The following is an 18650-nucleotide window of genomic DNA, read 5'->3' as shown; positions in this document are numbered from 1 at the left end:
AATCTGACACCAACACATTCAGCCAGTGGAGTTGAAAGTGACTGCCTCAGAAGAGCTAAGATAGGGAGGCATTTAGCACTTGTTTTTTATTAGCATTTATATTAACATAAATTAATATAATTAATGTTATAATATAAATGAGATCGTTATATAATTAAAGTAAATTACTAATAATGTTAAAATCTTGGTAATACTGTGTGACCCAAAATGGACAAGTATAATTTGGATGAAAATAAACATTAAATTCAGTTTTTGTTAACTAGGGGCTCTGTCTGCTTGCTTGAGGTAGGGGACACAGTCAGGAGAAGGGCCTAGTCCCCTGCTTCCCCTGCTCTCTGATCCCAGGGCCACCCTCCCCTTCCCTCCCCTCTTCCAACTCACTGGGTTGTTGTGACTGTCGCTCACGGAGATAATGATGTTGAACAAGTCTGCCGTCTGCGGTGGGCAGAGAGAAGAGGCCCGAGGTGAGCCCCTGCTCTGGGTGGGAGCACAGGCAGGGCCCCCACCTTCCCACCCCCCTCTCGGGGTCTTCCCAAGCTGCTGCCCTTTACCTCGTAGTCCAGAGGGCTGGCCAGCTTCACTTCCCCGGTGGTCCGGGTGACCATGAAGAAGTAGGAATATGGGCCACTAATCCCATAGGTCAGTGGGTCGTTGTCCTGGTCCTGAGCTACCAACCAGAAGGCCTCGGCACCTGGAGGTGGGACAGGCAATGTCCGCAGTCCATGGCCACCTCTTTCAGCGCTGGTCTGGCTGAGGGGGCCTGTCTTCTGTGTGTGCAGAAATCTGGGACCTCCCAGCCCCTAAGGCTCTGGCCTCGGTGCCCATAAATGTCAGGTTTTGTTTTGTTACTCGTCACCTGCTGGGTGGCTTTGATAATAGCATGCTGATTCCCTCTAGGGGCAGACCCCATCTGCACTGGACATGGCGGGGTGGGCTGCGATCCAGGCATCTCCCTTTCTCCTGGCCCTGGAATTCCTTGCCTGGAATTCCTTGAGAGAAGACCAAAGATGGCTGGAGTGGAAGTGTCTAGCTGCAGCAGCGGGGGGCACCCTAGGACGGTGGACAGCTAAAGTCCCTCTGGAGGTGCCTGGGCCTCCCTGAAGCCCTCCCCTCACCCGGAGAGCTTGCCCGGAGCCTGCCAGAAACACCATCTGCTCCAGTGAGCGTCCGCTGCTGGCCAGGAGCCCCAGCTCTTTCACTGTGCCCCTGACGCCTGTCCCTGGGCAGAGCAGGGGCTTGGAGATATCGGGGGACTTGAAGATCCCAAGGCCATCAACTCTCCAGTCTCAAAGAAACTTTTTACAGATTCATCCAACCCCGCTCCAAGACCTCAGCTCCTTTATCACATCCAGCTTCTGCTCAGCCACCACCGGCATCGACATTACTCCTTCCCCAGCTACCCCCTTCCACCGTCAGACAACTGTCCCTTAGCAAGGGCTTTCTCCATTTCACTAAAATGTGTTTCCCTGTAAGTCCCAGCTGTGGGGACCCAAAGGCCTCATCCGTTCTGCCCATGAGGTGTGGTGCCCAGGGCCCATGAGACTTTCAGGAGACCCACAAGAATGTTTCACTTCTGGGGCGCCTGGGTGGCTCAGTCGTTAAGCATCTGCCTTCGGCTCAGGTCATGATCCCAGGGTCCTGGGATCGAGCCCCGCATCAGGCTCCTTGCTCAGTGGGAAGCTTGCTTCTCCCTCTCCCACTCCCCCTGCTTGTGTTCCCTCTCTCACTGTGTCTCTCTCTGTCAAATAAACAAAATCTTTTTAAAAAACACCCATAATTATATATTTTTTAAAAAGTCTGCCTATTGTACAGTGTTAGTGTCAGGAAAAGTGGTCTTGTGTAGGGGAGAAAGGACAGGGAGTGACCAAAGGGATGAGAGAGGGGGGACTGGGGGTGTTGGCAAATTCCTAGTTCCTGATCCAGTGATAGCTACATGTGATTCAATGCACTTTCTTGCTCATAGATTATGCTTCAAAATAGAAAGTCTAAAAGACATAGTTTAAAAAAAAAATCTGACTGAAAATGCTTTCCCATGGTAAGAGAGCCGTAGGATTTATCTTGGAAGAAGGAACTGGCCCTTTGGTTTAAGAAAGCCCAGAGAGAAGTCATGTGGTTGTCAAAGAAGACCCTCATTTGGTCTGGCTCAGGGAGGGAGGTACACTGCTCTGAACAATGAAGTTATTAGTTTTCTGCTTCCAGGGGGGTTGTGAAGGGCAGAGTGTGCCGGGCCCCAGGGCTGGAGAGGTGAGGAGACATCTTTCATTTCTGCTTCCCCAACCCATATCTGCCTGCTGGGAATTAGGTACTCAGTCCCTATGGCTTCTTCCAAAACGATGCTTCGCAGATGTCATTCCCTCTTGTACGCTGCCACGATCTTTACCATATCCAGTGTCTCATTCTTTATGATCCTTCTTTTTAATCGACTTAGCATTTCATGTAAATACACTTATTTTAAAAGTAAGCTTTAGGGGTGCCTGGGTGGTTCAGTCAGTTAAGCGTCTGACTCTTGGTTTCAGCTCAGATCATGATCTCAGGGTTGTGGGATCCAGCCCCACTTTGGACTCCATGCTCAGCACAGAGTTTGCTTGAGATTCTTTCTCTCCCTCTCCCTCTGGCCCTCTCCCCACTCATGTTCTCTCTCTCTCAAATAAATAAAAAAATCTTAAAAAAAAAATAAAACAAAAGCAAGCTTTAGATTGTGGCTGTAAATAGAAATCCATTTCTCTTGCCATAAATAGAAAGTAGCTCTATGAACAAAGGCAATGAAAATAAGGCACAGTTATTAACTTCTGGCGAGAAGTGTGTGAAAGTCTTTGAGACTGAAACCTGCTCCCTGTTTAGGCGGGAGAAAGGCAGGGGGTGGAGGGGGGTTAACAAGTATGAGAGGTGGAAGAGAAAGAATGGTCCCAGATGGATCCTCTCCTTGAGGCATCAGAAACACCAGCAAGAGATGGGAAACAGGAGGAATGTTCTTGTGGGGTGTCTTGGTTACTTGACGCTGTGTGAGAGCCCTAACACACAAGCTGAAGAGGAGAAAACAAACTTTTAGAACAAACCCCCTTCAGGCCACCTTTGCCCCATGAAGAGCCACAGAGCCGTAGGATGGGAAGCGAGTCCATAAGGGAGCCCTTGGGAGGCTCTGAGAGTAAGGGTTTGGCACAGTCTGGGCCCAAGGATGGTTACTCACCTACTGGTAGGTCCTCGGGCAAATTCACTCTCGACATGTTTCCCAAGAACTTTGGGGCCACGTTGGCTGCCCCTATGGGAACAGAGAGCACTTAGAACACCTGGATGCCCCTGCAAAGCCTGACCCACTCCTGCCCCCGAGGGAGCCCACACCAGTCCCAACCTTCAGCCCAGCTCACCCGCCTGGGCCTAGATTCCTCCCTAGGCCTCCCCAGGGCCACCAAGCAGGGGGCTGGGTCCTAGGAGCTGGGAGTTTGCTGATGAGGCAGTTCCCCACTCTTCTGGAGGGTCCTGCCAGGATCTCCAGGCTAGTGCTACTCTGGGAGGGAAGAGGAAGTACCCACCAGACACCACGAGGGTAAGAAGCAGGAGACAGGACAGCCACGGCCACACCATCATGTCTGGAAGGACCTAGGGGAAGAGGGATCAGGGAAGGGGCAACTGTCCCCAGGTCTCCCTCCCTTTGGTGGACCCCCCTCTGTCTGGGTCTGAGCCAGGCCCGCCCCCAACTCCCACTCGTAGTTCTCCAGCTTCCAGGGCCCTTGCCACACACTGCTCTTTTCCAGATGTTCCAGGGTAAGGGGGGGAGCCCAGAGGGGTAGCCAGGGTAGCTGGTCCTGGTCCGAAATTCCAGCCTGAGAATGACCCTGAACTTGACTCCAGAATTCAGTGTCCTGTGTAGCAGGTACTGCTCTAAGCACATGATATGCGTAATCTCGATATCCCTGCAACTATGAGGTGGCTGGGAGAAGAAGGGGCTTTCCTGAGGCCACACGGAGAATCAATGACAAGACTCTGCTCTGAACACAGGAGTTTCGGGCTCCAGAATTCCTTCCCTCAACCACTACATTACCCTGCCTATTCGAAGTGCCTAAACTAATAGCATCCTTCAAAATCAGGTGCCTGAAGAGGGACTGTGACTTATCCAGGACAGACCAGACGTTCTGTGGGTGGGCAGGGTCCTTTGTCTTACTTGCTGACACATTTAATAGCTGCCTTTGCAGCCCTTCCCAAAGTGTGCTCCATGGAACCCTGGCCCTGTAAGATGCCCCACAGCAGGAGGTTTCCCTAGTCAAGTCAGTTTGGGAAGGACTCCAAAGCTATGGGAGAACCAAGAGAAAATGACCCCAATCTATCGCTGATTCCAAAAGATGGGGTACTCCAAGGGGAGAGAAAGAGACAGCAGAGCAAGAAGGGCTTCCAGAGCTGAACCTTGACAATGAAATTGTATCAAAACCAAGAAGTCTTCTCCCTCACGCCACGCTCCCTTCCTCCCAAGTTACCGCCTCAGGGATGCATCCATTTGCCCAGGTTACCCTTGACTCCGCTTTTCTGGAGTGCCCCACATCCAATCTATGGTGACCCCTGCATGTCTCTCCATCCCACAGTGGCCACACCCATGGCCACCTTCCCCCCTCACCTGGCTCAGCCCTCCTGCAGGCCTCCCTCCCTTCAGTCTCTAATCCAGTTCGCTCAGCTCAAGTAATCCTTCCTCAACCCCTCTGATGATCTCTCTCCCCTGTTCCAAGTCCTTTGATGGCTCCCCATCACCTGAGTCCAAATTCTATAGAAGGGCTTCCACAGACCATCCATGCCTGACTGCCGCCTACCTCCCCAGCATCATTTCTAACCATTTCTAACCATGCCCTGTTTCACCCCTCATGCCCTGCATGGCCAGAGGTGCACCCCATTTTCCCTCACTGTTGGGGAAAACACGGAGGAATCAGGAGGGTTGGTAATTTTAAATGTCTGCTGACATTTCCTGAGCACCTACCATGTGCTGGGTACCCTGATTCATTCATTCTCTCTTTTAATAAATATTTATGGATGTCCACAGTCCCCTATGTGCTAGACCTTGTTCCCAGCACTGGGGGAATAATTATGAGCAAAAGAGCCAAGGGGCTGCCTTCACCGAGCTCACAACTTTAGTGAATAAGACAGACCCTAAACAGGTAAACAAGTCTAACTGCTTGCTGCATTCAGTGCTATGAAGGAAGAGAATGAGGCTACGGTGGGAGCATGGAGAGGGGTGCTACTTTAGGCAGTATGGCAGATAAAGAGGACTGCAAACCTTGTGACTCTGCTTGCAGCAAGAGATGAGGACTATGTCTGCCTCCGCCCTTTAAATCTGGTACATTCATCATGTTTTTATTTTCTCTGTTTATGAGGTTTTAACATCTCGGGGGCCTCACTGGCCTTTCTCAGGTGAGCTAGTTCCTAGAGATGCCAAATGACTTGCCTACAAACACTCCTCTCCCATACGAGCCAACCAATCCAGAGCCCACACCCCAACTCCTTTGTCTAATTCACACATTAAGTCAAATATTGTCCCTGCCCTGAGTCACCCCAGGAACAAGCACTGGACAACTAAGGACGACCCCTCTAGCTGGCCCAAATTATTCCAACTATTCAATCCTAAGCTTGCTCCACTGCTTGACTTGCTGCTTCCTTCCCAACTTCCTTCCCATGGAAAACGCATTAAGGCTCTGGGTCATGCTTTCTCCTTTCTCCTTCTGCCTCCTAACCGAATGCTTCCCCATGTGGCCCTGCATGGCATGGCAAGCCCCCTTCTCTAGAAAATTGTGATAAAAATCTTCTTTCAGGGCGCCTGGGTGGCTCAGTCGGTTAAGCGACTGCCTTCGGCTCAGGTCATGATCCCAGGGTCCTGGGATGGAGCCCCGCATCGGGCTCCTTGCTCAGCGGGAAGCCTGCTTCTCCCCTGCTTGCCAATCCCCCTGCTTGTGCTTGCTCTCTACCACCCTCCCCCACCCATGTCAAATAAATAAATAAAATCTTAAAAAAAAAAAAAAAAGGACCAAAACCCCTGGCCAACAGCCCAGTTGAGCTCCCAATGAACAGTCAACACCCATCCACGTGAGTAAGCCATGGGCATAAACCATCCCAAAATGGACACTCTACCTCCTGACGAGCCATCCGGGCTGAGCCCTGCCCAAATGGCAGATTTCTAATCATAATAAATGACTGTTGGGCGCCTGGGTGGCTCAGTTGGTTAAGCGACTGCCTTTGGCTCAGGTCATGATCCTGGAGTCCCGGGATCGAGTCCCGCATCGGGCTCCCTGCTCGGCAGGGAATCTGCTTCTCCCTCTGACCCTCCCCCCCCTAATGCTCTCTCTCTCTCATTCTCTCTCTCTCAAATAAATAAATAAAATCTTAAAAAAAAAAATGACTGTTGCTGTTTGCCAGTAAGTCTTGGGGTGGTGTGTTATGTGGCAGTGGATAATGGGAACACATAGGGTGGAGTCTCTGAGAAAGGGACATGTCTGAAGGGTAAGAAGAGGGCATCCTGTGAGGAGTGGAGGAGGGAGCTTCCTATTCAGCATGGAGGATTCAACATTTATCTCCACTTCCTCCTTCTTGAAACCCCACTAAAATGATGGTAAAAATTTTAGAAGTTCAAAAGAGTTGGTGAGAGATGAACAACTTTTCAAGCTAGTGATAGTTAAAACCAGAGTAGGGGAGCGCCTGGGTGGCTCAGTCAGTTAAGCGTCGGACTCTTGTTTTCGGCTAAGGTCGTGATCTCAGGGTTCTGGGATCGAGCCCCGTGTTGGGTTCTGCACTCAATGTGGAGTCTGCTTGTCTCCCTCTCCCTCTGCTCCTCCCCCCACTCTAACTCTCTCTCAAAGAATTTAAATGAATAAAAAAAATTAAATGAATAAATAAATAAATAAATAAAATCAGGGGCTCCTGGTTGGCTCAGTCGTTGGTCGTCTGCCTTCGGCTCAGGTCATGATCCCAGGGTCCTGGGATCGAGCCCCACATTGAGCCCCCTGCTCAGCAGGGACTCGGCTTCTCCCTCTCCTCCCAGCTTGTGCTCTCTCTCGCTATCCCATTGCTATCTCTCTCTCAAGTAAGTAACATTTAAAAAAAAACAAAAACAAAAACGGGCACCTCCCCCAACCACCAGAAATAAAAAACAGAATGGACCCACTCAAGAGAAAAAACCCTACAGATTCTGAAATGTGGGGGCCTCCATTGGATCACTTTATGATGTGGCCTCCAAAAGACAAGTTCCCCCACAACCCAGGGACCTCACTAGACTTGAGCCTTGTTCTTAATCTGGATTAAGATGCATCAGACATTGAAGGGAAGATGGGTGCCATTGCATGCTGGAGCTGCTACTGAAAATTGCCATAGCTTCGGGAATTTTAGAAGCTGGTTGGCAGTATGTTCGTGGCTTGAAATGAGCCAGGGTGGAAGTATTTACACCACGGAAATAGGCAAACACAACAAATCATGGAAACCTGAACACCAGTGACAGACACTGAAAAATCTAAACTAAATCAAACAAAAATATGGTCAAAGGCAACTCAGAGGTGAATTGTTATTATAAATCTTGTAGTATTATTTAAATTTTTAAAATTCAGTGCCCAGTCGGCGGAGCATGTGACTCTTGACATGGGGATTGTGAGTTTGAGACCCACGTTGGGTGTAGAGAGTACTTAAAGATTAAATCTTAAAAAAAAAAAAAAAAAATCAGTCCCAGGGCACCTGGTTGGCTCAGATGGTTGAGCTTCTGCTTTCAGCTCAGATCATGATCTCTGGGTCCTGGGATGAGCCCCCGCTCAGCGGGAAGTCTGCTTCTCCCTCTTCCTATGCCTCTCCCCCTGTTGGTGCTCTCTCCCTCTTTCTGTATCTTTCTGTCTCAAATGAATAAATAACATCTTTAAAAAGAAATTCAGTCCCATGTTATGCTGCTAAAGCAAGCACTGTTACAAGGTTGCTCCTGGTAACTTGGCCAATATGAGAGATGGCCCCTGGCCAACTAAGACCCAGGTGTGTTCCAGGAATTGGAAAGAGGGGCCCTGCAGCAGGAGCAAAGGGAGAGAGGGGCAGGGAGGGAGACGGGGATAGGGAAGCAGGCAGAGGCAGATCATGCCGGGCCCTCTAAGACTCGATGAGGACGGTCTGCTTTAGTCTAAGGAAAACAGAGGGTCATCTCAAGGTTTAAGCAGGGGAGTGACAGGGACAAATTTACTTTTCTAAAAGATCTTTCTAGCTGCTCCATGCTGGTGGATTGAAATGGTGGCAGCAGGGCTGGAGAGAAGAGGCAGGAATAGAGATATAATTTGGAGGCAGGACATTTGAAATTCACAGAATTTAATCTCTGCAGCAACCCATTTTACAGACAGAGGAACGGGCTCAGAGGAGCTCACAACTATAAGTGAGGGGGTCTCTCCCATGCACAGAGGGAAGGGTGCAGCCCTCACCTTCTCCCAGGGCTCCAGCAGGAGGGGAAAACCCCAGGTAAGCTGTGAATCCCAAACCTTCAAAATTGTTGTCCTCTCTGACCCGGTAATCCAACTAACCTAAAATAAAGAAACTCTTGCAGCAGCAAATTGTTCCTGACAAGTGGTTATTTATAATCACGGAAAACGGAAGTAACCTAAGCGTGGGAACGCCAAGGAACGGTCAACAAAGCCGTCACCGACACCTCAGTGGAATATGTGCGGCTGTTAAGCATCATGACAGTGAGCAGCAACAGGTGCCATGGAAGGGATGTCTACTCTGCACCAGACACCGAGCTGGACACGACTTGACACAAGAACGCTTAAGATAGGCACCACTACACCCACTTTACAGATGGGGAAATGAAAGGTCAGAGAGGCAAATTGCTTACAGACCTGAGAGGCAGCAAAAGCTCTCTGGGCAAGTCGCTACCCTCCTCTGAGCTCATTTCCTCATTTTTTTTTTTTCCTAGAAGATTTTATTTATTGAGTTCAGAGACAGAGAGAGATTGAGCAGGAAGGGGTCAGTTGGGGGTGTAGAGGGCAGAGGGAGAGGGAGAAGCAGACTCCCCACTGAGCAAGGATCAGGGATCAGGACCTGAGCTTAACCGACTGAGCCCCACAGGCGCGCCGACCACTTCCTCATTTGTAAGATGGGACTGACAACGCTAAGAAGTCGTAAGGGGAGGGGGAGGGAATGAGAATAGACTGTGCCAACTCAGCGCCCAGTGCACAGAAGGTGCTCAGCAAATGCAAATCCCTTCCTTCTGCCTGTTGTGGACTTGTCCTCACCTTGTGACTGCTACTCCCAGTCCTCCCGGGACCCGGAGGTGGCCCTGCTCTGGAGGGTGCCGGCTTGATGGAGCTGAGGTCAAACGTAGTGCCTGAGGCGGCCCTGGAGCTGGGTGCGGAGCTGGGGTGGGACCGGGACAGCAGTTCGGTAGGGGGTAGAGGTGACAGTGGGGATGGAAGCAGTGATGGGGACAGAGGCACTGGGAACGTTTGTGATGATAAGGGTGGAGAGGCAGATGGGGCTGGTGGAGGCTGTGGGGGGGTTGGGGACAGTGGTGGCGGGGGGCACCCAGTGGGCCCACAAATGCAGTTGGACGCTGGTGATGGTGGTAGGCTGCTGGCGTCCACCGTGTGAGCAAAGGCCAGGGCACCTTAACACTGGCTGGATGTAGCCGGCCCTGACATCCTCTCGCTGTGCGATCTTGGACCTCACCCCTCACCTCCTTTGTTCCCCTGCTTCTTCTCCTGCCGAGGTGAGTCAGCAGCCATAGGACAATTAGTCATTAAGTGTGCAGGCGCAGGATTGCAAAGTGTGCTCTTCACTATGATGAAGTGCAGGCAGGAAAACAGGAAACTCCTGCCCTCGGGAACCAGTGCTCGAGGGGAAGGAGGCTGGCAATGAAGGGCCAGGTGCTGTGGCTGGCACTTTGTACCCTGCGCCATTCAGTCCTCGGCACACCGTGGCCCAGGAGCAGAAGGGACGTGATCCACTCACTAATGGGATCAGAACCCAAAGCAGGAAGTCTGTGCTCTCTCTTTCCCAGCTTCTGGGTTGTACTTCCTCATCAGCCAGACTTCCCCCAGACACCTCAGAGCCCCCAAGGGCAAGGTAGAGGGAGAGGCAGCTTCATCCTCCAGGGTCCCTGAGGCCTCCACCTCCAGGCCCCCTTTCTATAGCCAGCTACACTCATGGCTCATGGAAGCTTCTTCCGACTTCCCCCTCCCATTCTCACAGGGCCTCAAGAAGCCTGATGATCCTTACTCGGAGCAACAGTGATGACCCTCTACATTAGAGTAAGGCAGACCCAAAGTCTTTCCCCTGCATCTGGTCTGGATCATCCCCCTGGAAGGGAGAGGTGGCTGTCAATCCCCTTATGCCTGAGCCCAGGGAGGATAAGGCTCCTGCCCAATGGCCCTGAGCCAGTTGGGGGCAAAGCTGGGATGCCACCCCTCTGATTCCCATCCCACCCAGTCCAGTGCTCTGTCTTGCTGTGCTCCCACCTCTCCTCCCCCCTTCACCCTCTTCACGCTGGGTTTCCCACAGTCTTGGCCCCTTGTTCGAGACTTCTTACACACACATTCATTTGCTCATAGTGAGGCCAAAGTTCTTTGGTCCAGAGTGTCACCTCTGGATTTGGTCATTTGAGAAAAATGTACAGGCCCATGTGAGCTGGGGAAGGAACAAGAATAAACCTGCCCCACCAGTGAGCTTCCCACCCACTGGGCACAGCACAAAAGTCTACCATGGCTCCAGCTAGCTGCAGGACATACTTCCTGCCTCTCGGCCTGGGGGGCTAAGTCCAGATACGTCCTGAGTTTCTCTTCCCACACAAGCTCCTCGCCTCCCCCCTCTTGAATGCTCCTGTTCCCAGTCCACATCCTTTATTTTCCTCCCTCCAGGTATTTGCATATGCTGTCCCCTCTGCCCAGAACGCCTTCCCTGGCCTTCTGCATCTGTGCAAATTTTCTCCATCCTCTAAGGCCAGGTCATGCGCGGAGCCATGGTTATGCGTTGGCGGGCCCTCCTGTGGCCCCGAAGTTCCTGGTCTCGCAGCAGGGGCAGGGGACAGAGCAATTGCAAATGAACAGGATGTGAATGGAGTTGCCTATGGGCTGGGGCTGGGAAGAGACCTGGATGGTGCCCTGGCCAGCCCATCCCAGGCTTCCATGGCGCCAACCCACCCTGGGCCTTCCCTGTGCCATCTGCCCAGGGCCTCTGCTATGTGTGTGTGTGGGGGGGGTGCTGGGCGTGAAGTAGGCAGACTCACCCCAGCCCCAATACCACACAGCCACGCCCAGAGGCTCTTCGTTCCTCCTCTCCACCTCTCAGTTTGCCTTCTAAAAAATGGGACTATCTACATTCTAGAAATTCCAGCTTCCTTCCCCCCACACTTTCCTTACTCTCAAAAAGGGCTGCATGGAGAAGGGTCAAAAAAGGACACAGAGGTGAACCCGGGTGCTTCTGAACCCCCGGGAGGCCCCTCTGGTCTGGAGGAGGCACACTCACCCTGGGCCTGGAAGCGCGGACTCCTTGACTCCAGCGGGTGGAGGCACCAGCCGCAGCTCCCAAGAGCCCAGGGCTCCCAGACTTTCTCCCAGACGGGGAGTGAGGACCCCAGTTGTGCCCAGGGCCTCTAGGAGGACAGGAGAGGGAGCTGGCCCTCATCCCCCACGGGCTGCTGAAGAGCTAACTCGGCCACCACGGCCACCGCCGCCTCCAGCTCACCACATACTTTCACTTCCGCTCAGTTTACTTCTCACAGCTCTGCCCCCGCTGTAGGAATTATCGTCCCAGGGTCCAGGTGAGAAAAGTGAGGCTCGGAGAAGCTCAGAGAGGGATGGCCAAGAGCAAGGGACAGAGCATTAGATCCGGACTAGCTCCAAATCCAGGAGTCTCTGGGCGAGCCTTGGTCTGGGCTCCATTTGACTCTGTGGGGCCCTACCTACACCCACAAGGCAGATACCAGCCCATCCAGGGAGCGCTGGTGCAAGGATGTGGACCCCAAGGGCACCCGGCCCCCTGCCATGGGGCCCCTCCAGTGCCCATCACCCTGGCTGCTTCAGCGGCAGACAGATAATGGAGTCAAATGGCCCTGGTTTGGATTCCAGAATCTCAGTTACTCACTGTGCCCTCCCCCCGCCCCAGGCAAGCCCTTACTCCCTCTGGGCCTCAGTTTCCCTGCTGAGAAATGGGGTGAGGTTAAGAACCACAGGGTCCACATGCTGGTTTCCATCGGTCAGATCCCACTGTTCCCTGAGCCCGGGTTGGGCATCTGGTGCCCCAGCCCGGCAGTCCCTGCCTCAGGGAAGAGGCCCACCCTGTCCCTGGCTCTCAGCTGAGTCCCCACCTGGCACACCAGGCCTGGAATGAGCCAGAGCTGAGGGCCAGCCTATAGTCAGTGCTAGCCAGATGCATCCTAGCACTGGCTGAGGGGGCAGTAAGTCCATCGTGGACCACAGGCCTGCCTCTGCCTCACGGCTCTCCAGCTTCCTTCCAGCCCTGAGACCATCCTGCTTCTACAAATGTGGAAACCGAGGTCCGGAAGAGTTCCAGAGCCCCCCAAAGCCAGGATGGAGCTGGGATCTGAACTCAAGCAGTTGGGGTCAGACCCCATTCTTTCTCCTCGAGCTCTGGGGACACCCCCCCGCCCCAACTCACCCCCTTGCATTTTTTGTGAAAGAGGTCCAGGCAGGTCAACGCACTTCCCTGAGGGAACTGCCTCCTTTCTGTCCTGTGAAGAAACCTCCGTGTGTCCAAATGACCCAAGGACTTGGAAGGGAGGGGAGCCATCAGAATCTGGGAATAGGTACTACCAGCCCCACACGGAGAGGAAACAGGCCTTGTAGTCAGCCTGGGACTCAGCTCCAGATCCGCTCAACCCAGCACCAGTGCACCCACCCAGCTGGGTGGGACCCCCAGAGCTCACCTGAGTCCCTACAACCCCACTCAGCCCCTACCCCTGCTGCAGCCAGGCTGTGCCGTCCTTACCTAGGTCCCAGAAGGGGCTGTGAATGCAGCAGATGGGCACCGTCTGGGGCATGCCACAGTGCAGCCGGCAGACTTTGGCACCATCTCCTCCTCCCTTGAGCAATCATTAACCCTCCCAGAGACCGCACCTCCCAGGATGGGAAGAATGGGACCGACTCCTCAACAGGCGCTGACCATGGCTAGGGTGGGGAGCAGGAGGGCAGGGCTGAGGTGACCCGCCCTAGTACTCCCAGGATGGGAGGCTCAGGCCCCAGGAGAAAGGGCCTGGCAGAGCCTGAGCCCAGAGGACCTGGGACCCAGGCCCAGCCCTGGGGCAGGCAGGAGGTGCGGAGGGGGACAGCTGACAGTCCGAAAATGACCCTTAGGCCCCCCTATCCCCTCCCAGCTGTAAGAGGCCTCAGTGATGGGGAGCCTATAGAGAAGGTGAGAGAGTGGTTAGGTCAGAAGAGGGGACTAATAAGCAATCAAATATGGAGATTCCAGAGGGCATCAATGAGGTTTTCAGAGAAGAGCGAGGGCAACCTTGAACTTGCATAATACACTCTCCTGCCTATTGTTGCTAATATTCCCCTTCACTGAGGCCCTCAGAAGAGATCTCCCTTCCCCCAGAGACTCATCCATCCCCAGGCTGCCTTTAAATACCATCCAGGGGGCGCCTGGGTGGCTCAGATGGTTAAGCATCTGCCTTTGGCTCAGGTCATGATCTCCATGTCCTGGGATCGAGCCCCGCATTGGGCTCCCAGCTCGGCAGGGAGTCTGCTTCTCCCTCTGCCTCTTCCCCTGCTTGTGCTCTCTCTGTCTCTCTCTCTTAAATGAATAAATAGAATCTTTAAAAAAAATTAAAAAATAAATACCATCCAGGTGCTCATCACTTCCAGCCATGCAGGCCCAACCATCCCTGTGTTGACAAGGGGGAAAGGGGACCCCTGGTACCAGATCACAGCCTCTCCGAGGGTGGCCCTCTCCTTATGGGCAGGGACCACTCCTGACTCAGTATCTAGAGATTAGATGTTACTATGTGTCAGGAACATTAACAGGGATGTTTGTTCTCCACCCTCCCCAGCCCCCAAATTTAAAATAGATTATCAAAGTATACATGCTTTGTGTACACCCATGTTCACAGCACCCTTATTCGCATTAGCTAAAACGTGGAAACAACCCAGTGTCCATCGACAGGTGAACGGATAGACAAAATGCCGTATATACACACAATGGAGTGTTATTCCGTCTTAAAAAGGAAGGAAATTAGCACCCACGCTGTAACATGGATGAACTTTAAGAACATGATGCTGAGTGAAATAAGCCAGGACAAACACTAGATGACTGCACTTACATGAGGTATCTAAAGTGATCAGATTCACGGGAACAGAACATCGAATGATGGTCACTAGGGGTTGGAGGGGAGGGAATAAGTTATTTAATGGGGACAGAGTTGCAGTTTTGCAAGATGAAATGAGTTCTGGAGGTGGACGGTGGTGATGGTTGCACAGCATTATAAACATACTTAATACTTCTGAACTGTACACTTGAAAATAGTGAATTTTATGTTATGTGTATTTTAGCACAACTCAAAAACTAGAAAGAAAATATATGCTTCGACAAACTTAAAAAGGTGAAAACCAAGATGAAGGGAAAAGGTATGAGGAAAACAAGGAGAATATAGGCTTGAAGAAAATCCATAAAATATTTAAGTATTTGCCTTGGAGTTCTGGTTACTTGTCAGAGGAGGGTCATGAATTGCATTCTGAGCTTCTCAGTAGGCAAAGGGAAGAGAAAACAGGATCCACTGATCCGTTAAGTCTGGCATCTATCCACTAAACACACACACACACACACACCTGTGTGCGCCGGGGGTGGGGAGGATGGCATGGAGGGAGAGAGAGAGAGCGTGCAAATGTCAGGACCTGGGAGCCAAGGCGATCTGAGTTCTGATAACTGAGGGGTGTTTCCTCTCGTGTGTCTCCAAGGAGCGGACGCTGCAGAAAGTGGATGGCATTTGATAGGACTATTTTAAGATGGTTAAGGGGGCACCTGGCTGGCTCAGTGGGTAGAGCATGTGACTCTTAATCTTGGGGTTGTGAGTTCAAGCCCCACATCGGGTGTGTAGATTACTTAAAAATAAAATCTTATAAAGGGGGCACCTGGATGGCTTGGTCTGTTGGGCGTCTGACTCTTGATTTCGGATCAGGTCGTGATCTTGGGGTGGTGAGATGGAGCCCTGCATGGGGCTCTGAGCTCAGTGCAGAGTCTGCTTGAGATTCTCTCCCTCTGCCCCTCCCCCCACCCTCGGGCTCCCTCTCTCTCTCTCTCAAATAAATAAATAAAATATTTTAAAAAACAAAACAAAATAAAACAAGATATTTGTTAAGAGATTGGGCTGAGGGGCCAGATAGCCAGGTTCAGCTGTGATGGAGCACGTTACATCACCTCTATGAGCCTCAGCTCCCTTGTCTGTAAATCGTGGATAATGTTTGAGACCTATCTCCGAAGGTGGTGGCGAGGATGAAATGAAGTCATGCATTTAAAGTCCCGAGCATGGTTGTAGGATCGATCCCTGTGTCTGGCTCTGTGCTCAGCACAGAATCTGCTGGAGATTCTCTCTCCCTCTCCCTCTGCCCCGCCCCACGCTCATGCTCTAAATAAATAAATGATAGATAGATGATAGATAGATAGATAGATAGATAGATAGATAGATAGATGATAGATAAAATAAAATAAAATCTTTAAAAAACTAAAAAATAAAGTCCCGAGCACAGTGTCCAACAAGGGGTAAAGTTTCAAAGGATGTTAGTTTTTGTTGTGGTGTGGTGGGCTTGCTAGTGACCTAACTACTAAGAAGAAGGGCAGGCAGCCCCCGGCTCCAGGCCTGCCCCAGACCAAGGGAGTCAGCCTGGTCTCTCCGCCCAGCTCCAGGTAGGGCAGACCCCAAACCCAAGCCCCTGGTCTCCCTTCCTGCTGTGACACCTGGGGCCAGCAGCTCTGAGTCACTGCTCCAGCCCCAAGAGGGCATGTCCTAGCCTGCCAAACCTTTGGACAGCATCTGGATGAGCCAGGTGTGGCCCCATGGTGCCCTGCCCATCTCAAGCGGCACCTGTCTGCCTGCACAATGCAGCCTGAGAAGCTCACTGAGCTCTGGGCTGTGAAAATCTAGGTCTGAGTAATAGTCCCAGGCCTAGGGTCAGCTTCAGGGAAAGGCAGGCTGCCAGTCCGAAAGTGGGGCTAAGAGGCCAGGATGTGGATTCAGATAACTTGAGTCCAAACCCCTCCCTTCCCACTTACCAGCTGGGGGCCTTAGCCATATCCCTAACCCCAATGTCCTCATCTGTAAAATGGGTGTAACAGCAGAACCCAACTCAAAGGTTTATTATAAAGATTAATCAGGTAGGCGCAGTTCCCTCTCTTGAGTTCACCCACTCTCATATCTGGGGAGTGTACTTTTTGCTTTCATAAACTTTCCCACTTGTGTTACTCATCCCCTATAAAAAACAAAAACAAACAAAAAACCCTCAGGTAATACAGTGAAGCACTTAGCACAAGAGCAAGTGACAGAGAGATGTGCACATGGTACAGCAATTCAGATACACACCAGGGCTCCTTCCTAGCCACTGTTCTAGGGGTGTGGTTTTTACAAATTTTGTTCAGAAAAACTTCTCATTGCCTGTCTTTCCTGGCAACCTACTGTGCGCACCCACTATGTGCTCGGAATTGATCAAGTTGAAATCAGGTCCTCGCTTGCCTCTGACTACCTGGCTGACACTGGGCAAGTCACTCCTCTCTGAGCTGCCCCTTGTTCATCTGCATCATGGAGACACCATTCACCTCCCCTGCCCAACCCCCGCCACGTGGTACAACCTCAGGGGTCGAGCTGGAGAGCCGGAGCTTAGAGTGGCTCTTTGCTGTGAATGTGTCCAAGCCCTCGTCAACTTCCCAGTCTTCTCTCCATGTTGCACACAGCTTTGCAGAGTCCAAGATTTTTTCCTTGCTCTGTTCTATAGCAAAGGGACCGGCCCAAGAACAGCCCCTTGGTGTTAGAGACTCACAGCCTCCAACCCTAGAAAGAATTTAGGACCCAAGAAACCAGCTCCTCCCCAACCCCAGAGCCCTGAGCCCCTTTCCAGGGCACACATTTCCTCTAAAGTACCCTTCCCAAGTGGCCGTTCTGTCATGCTCTCATGCCTCCAGTATGGAGACGTTCACCTGCTTACACGGCCTCCACTCCATGACCCCTACTATACATGTTTCATTGAATTGAGAGCTGCCCTGACCACTTCCATGGGGTCCACCTTCTGAGAGAACCAGATCCTGCTTCCTGTCTCTGCTGTGAAACAGCTCCTCCAGAGCTTTCCCTCAGGCCCCTCCAACCCCTCCCCACTACCACCAGAGGTAGGCGTAGCAGCCACACAGACCTGGGTTCACATTCCAGCTCTGTCCCTTTTCTGGATGTGTGTCCTAAGGAAAGCCACTCTCCCTCTCTGAGCTTTAGCTTCCCCATCAGGAAAATAAGGGAAAATAATCATGTGGCTGTCTCCTTTCACTGAACTTAGTGGAGTTCTAAGATGGAACATAATGCCTCTGAGCCCTCTAGGAATGTGACTTGATGCCACATGGCCATGGCCCTCCTGGGCCTCCTTGCCATTTCAGTGTTCATTCAACAGACAGGGATTGAATACTCACTTTATGCCAGACACTGTGCTTGGTGCTGGGCACTGACAGGGTTGGAGGGGACCAGAGGGATAATCTGTATGAGAGCAGAGTAGGCCAGGCCAAGAGGAAAAAAGGGAAGCCCAGGCACAGGGAATAGGGTGTACAAAATCGCATTCCAGAAAGAGCCTGACCCTTGGGGGGAACTGAAAGATCAAGGTTGGAGTGCAGAGGCCAAACATTTGCTCAGAAGACTGGGTTTCAAAAACAGTTGTACATTTATACAGAGGAATACTATTCAGTGATTTAGAGACATCTCTGTGTTCATGGCAGTATTATTCACAGTATCTGAGACATGAAAACAACCTAAGTGTCCATCAACAGATGAATGGATAGAGAAGATGTGGGATACATACACAGTGGAATAGTATTCAGCCATTAAAAAAAGAAAGAAATCCTGCCATTTGTGACAACAAGGATGGGCCTGGATGGCATCATGCTAAGTTAAATAAGCCAGACAGACAAATACTACATGGTGTCGTTAACAGGTGGAATCTTTTTTTTTTAATTTTTAATTTTACTTTTTCTAAAGATTTTATTTATTTTAGAGAGAGAGAGCACGAGCAGGAGGGGCAGATGGAGAGGGAGAGAGAGAGACTCTCAAGCCGAGTCCACGCAGAGCACAGGGCCTGGTGAAGGACTCAATCCCAGGACCCCGAGATCATGACCTGAGCCAAAACCAAGAGTCAGAGGCTTAACCGACAATGCCACCCAGGTGCCCCTATATGTGTAATCTTTAAAAAAAAAAAAAAACAACTGAATATGTAGAAACAGATTGTAGAATGGTGGTTGCGAGGGTGCCAGGGGCTGGGGCATTAGGGAAATTGGGTGATGTTGGTCAAAGGGTACAAACTTTCAGTTATGAGATGAATAAGTTCCAGGGATTTAATGTACAACATGGTGACTACACTTAACAATACTGTATCTTATTTTTGAAAGCTGCTATGAGAGTAGAGCTTTAATGTTCTCATTGTAACAACAACAACAAAATGGTAATTATGTGACGTGAAGGATGC

At 51.4% G+C, this 18650-nt stretch overlaps 1 protein-coding gene across 1 annotated transcript in view; it reads right to left on the bottom strand.

Moving 5' to 3' along the window:
- The window catches only part of CDHR2 (cadherin related family member 2), a 32993-nt gene extending 21376 nt beyond the window's left edge, over positions 1 to 11617 (bottom strand). The window contains exons 1-5 of the mRNA XM_081826378.1: positions 11452 to 11617; positions 3531 to 3597; positions 3188 to 3259; positions 552 to 691; positions 382 to 435 (exon numbers count right to left, since the gene is read on the bottom strand). Coding sequence (XP_081682504.1) covers positions 382 to 435; positions 552 to 691; positions 3188 to 3259; positions 3531 to 3597; positions 11452 to 11610 — 492 coding nt within the window. The 5' untranslated portion in view covers positions 11611 to 11617. The remainder of the gene's footprint in view (positions 1 to 381; positions 436 to 551; positions 692 to 3187; positions 3260 to 3530; positions 3598 to 11451) is intronic.
- Positions 11618 to 18650: the final 7033 nt, after the last annotated feature.

The sequence above is a fragment of the Leptonychotes weddellii genome, chromosome 7 (assembly GCF_054177405.1).
Source record: "Leptonychotes weddellii isolate Sample4059 chromosome 7, ASM5417740v2, whole genome shotgun sequence".
NCBI classification, from domain to species: domain Eukaryota; kingdom Metazoa; phylum Chordata; class Mammalia; order Carnivora; family Phocidae; genus Leptonychotes; species Leptonychotes weddellii.
The sequence above is the reverse complement of the archived record's forward strand: the minus strand, read 5'-3'. Positions and strand labels throughout refer to the sequence as shown.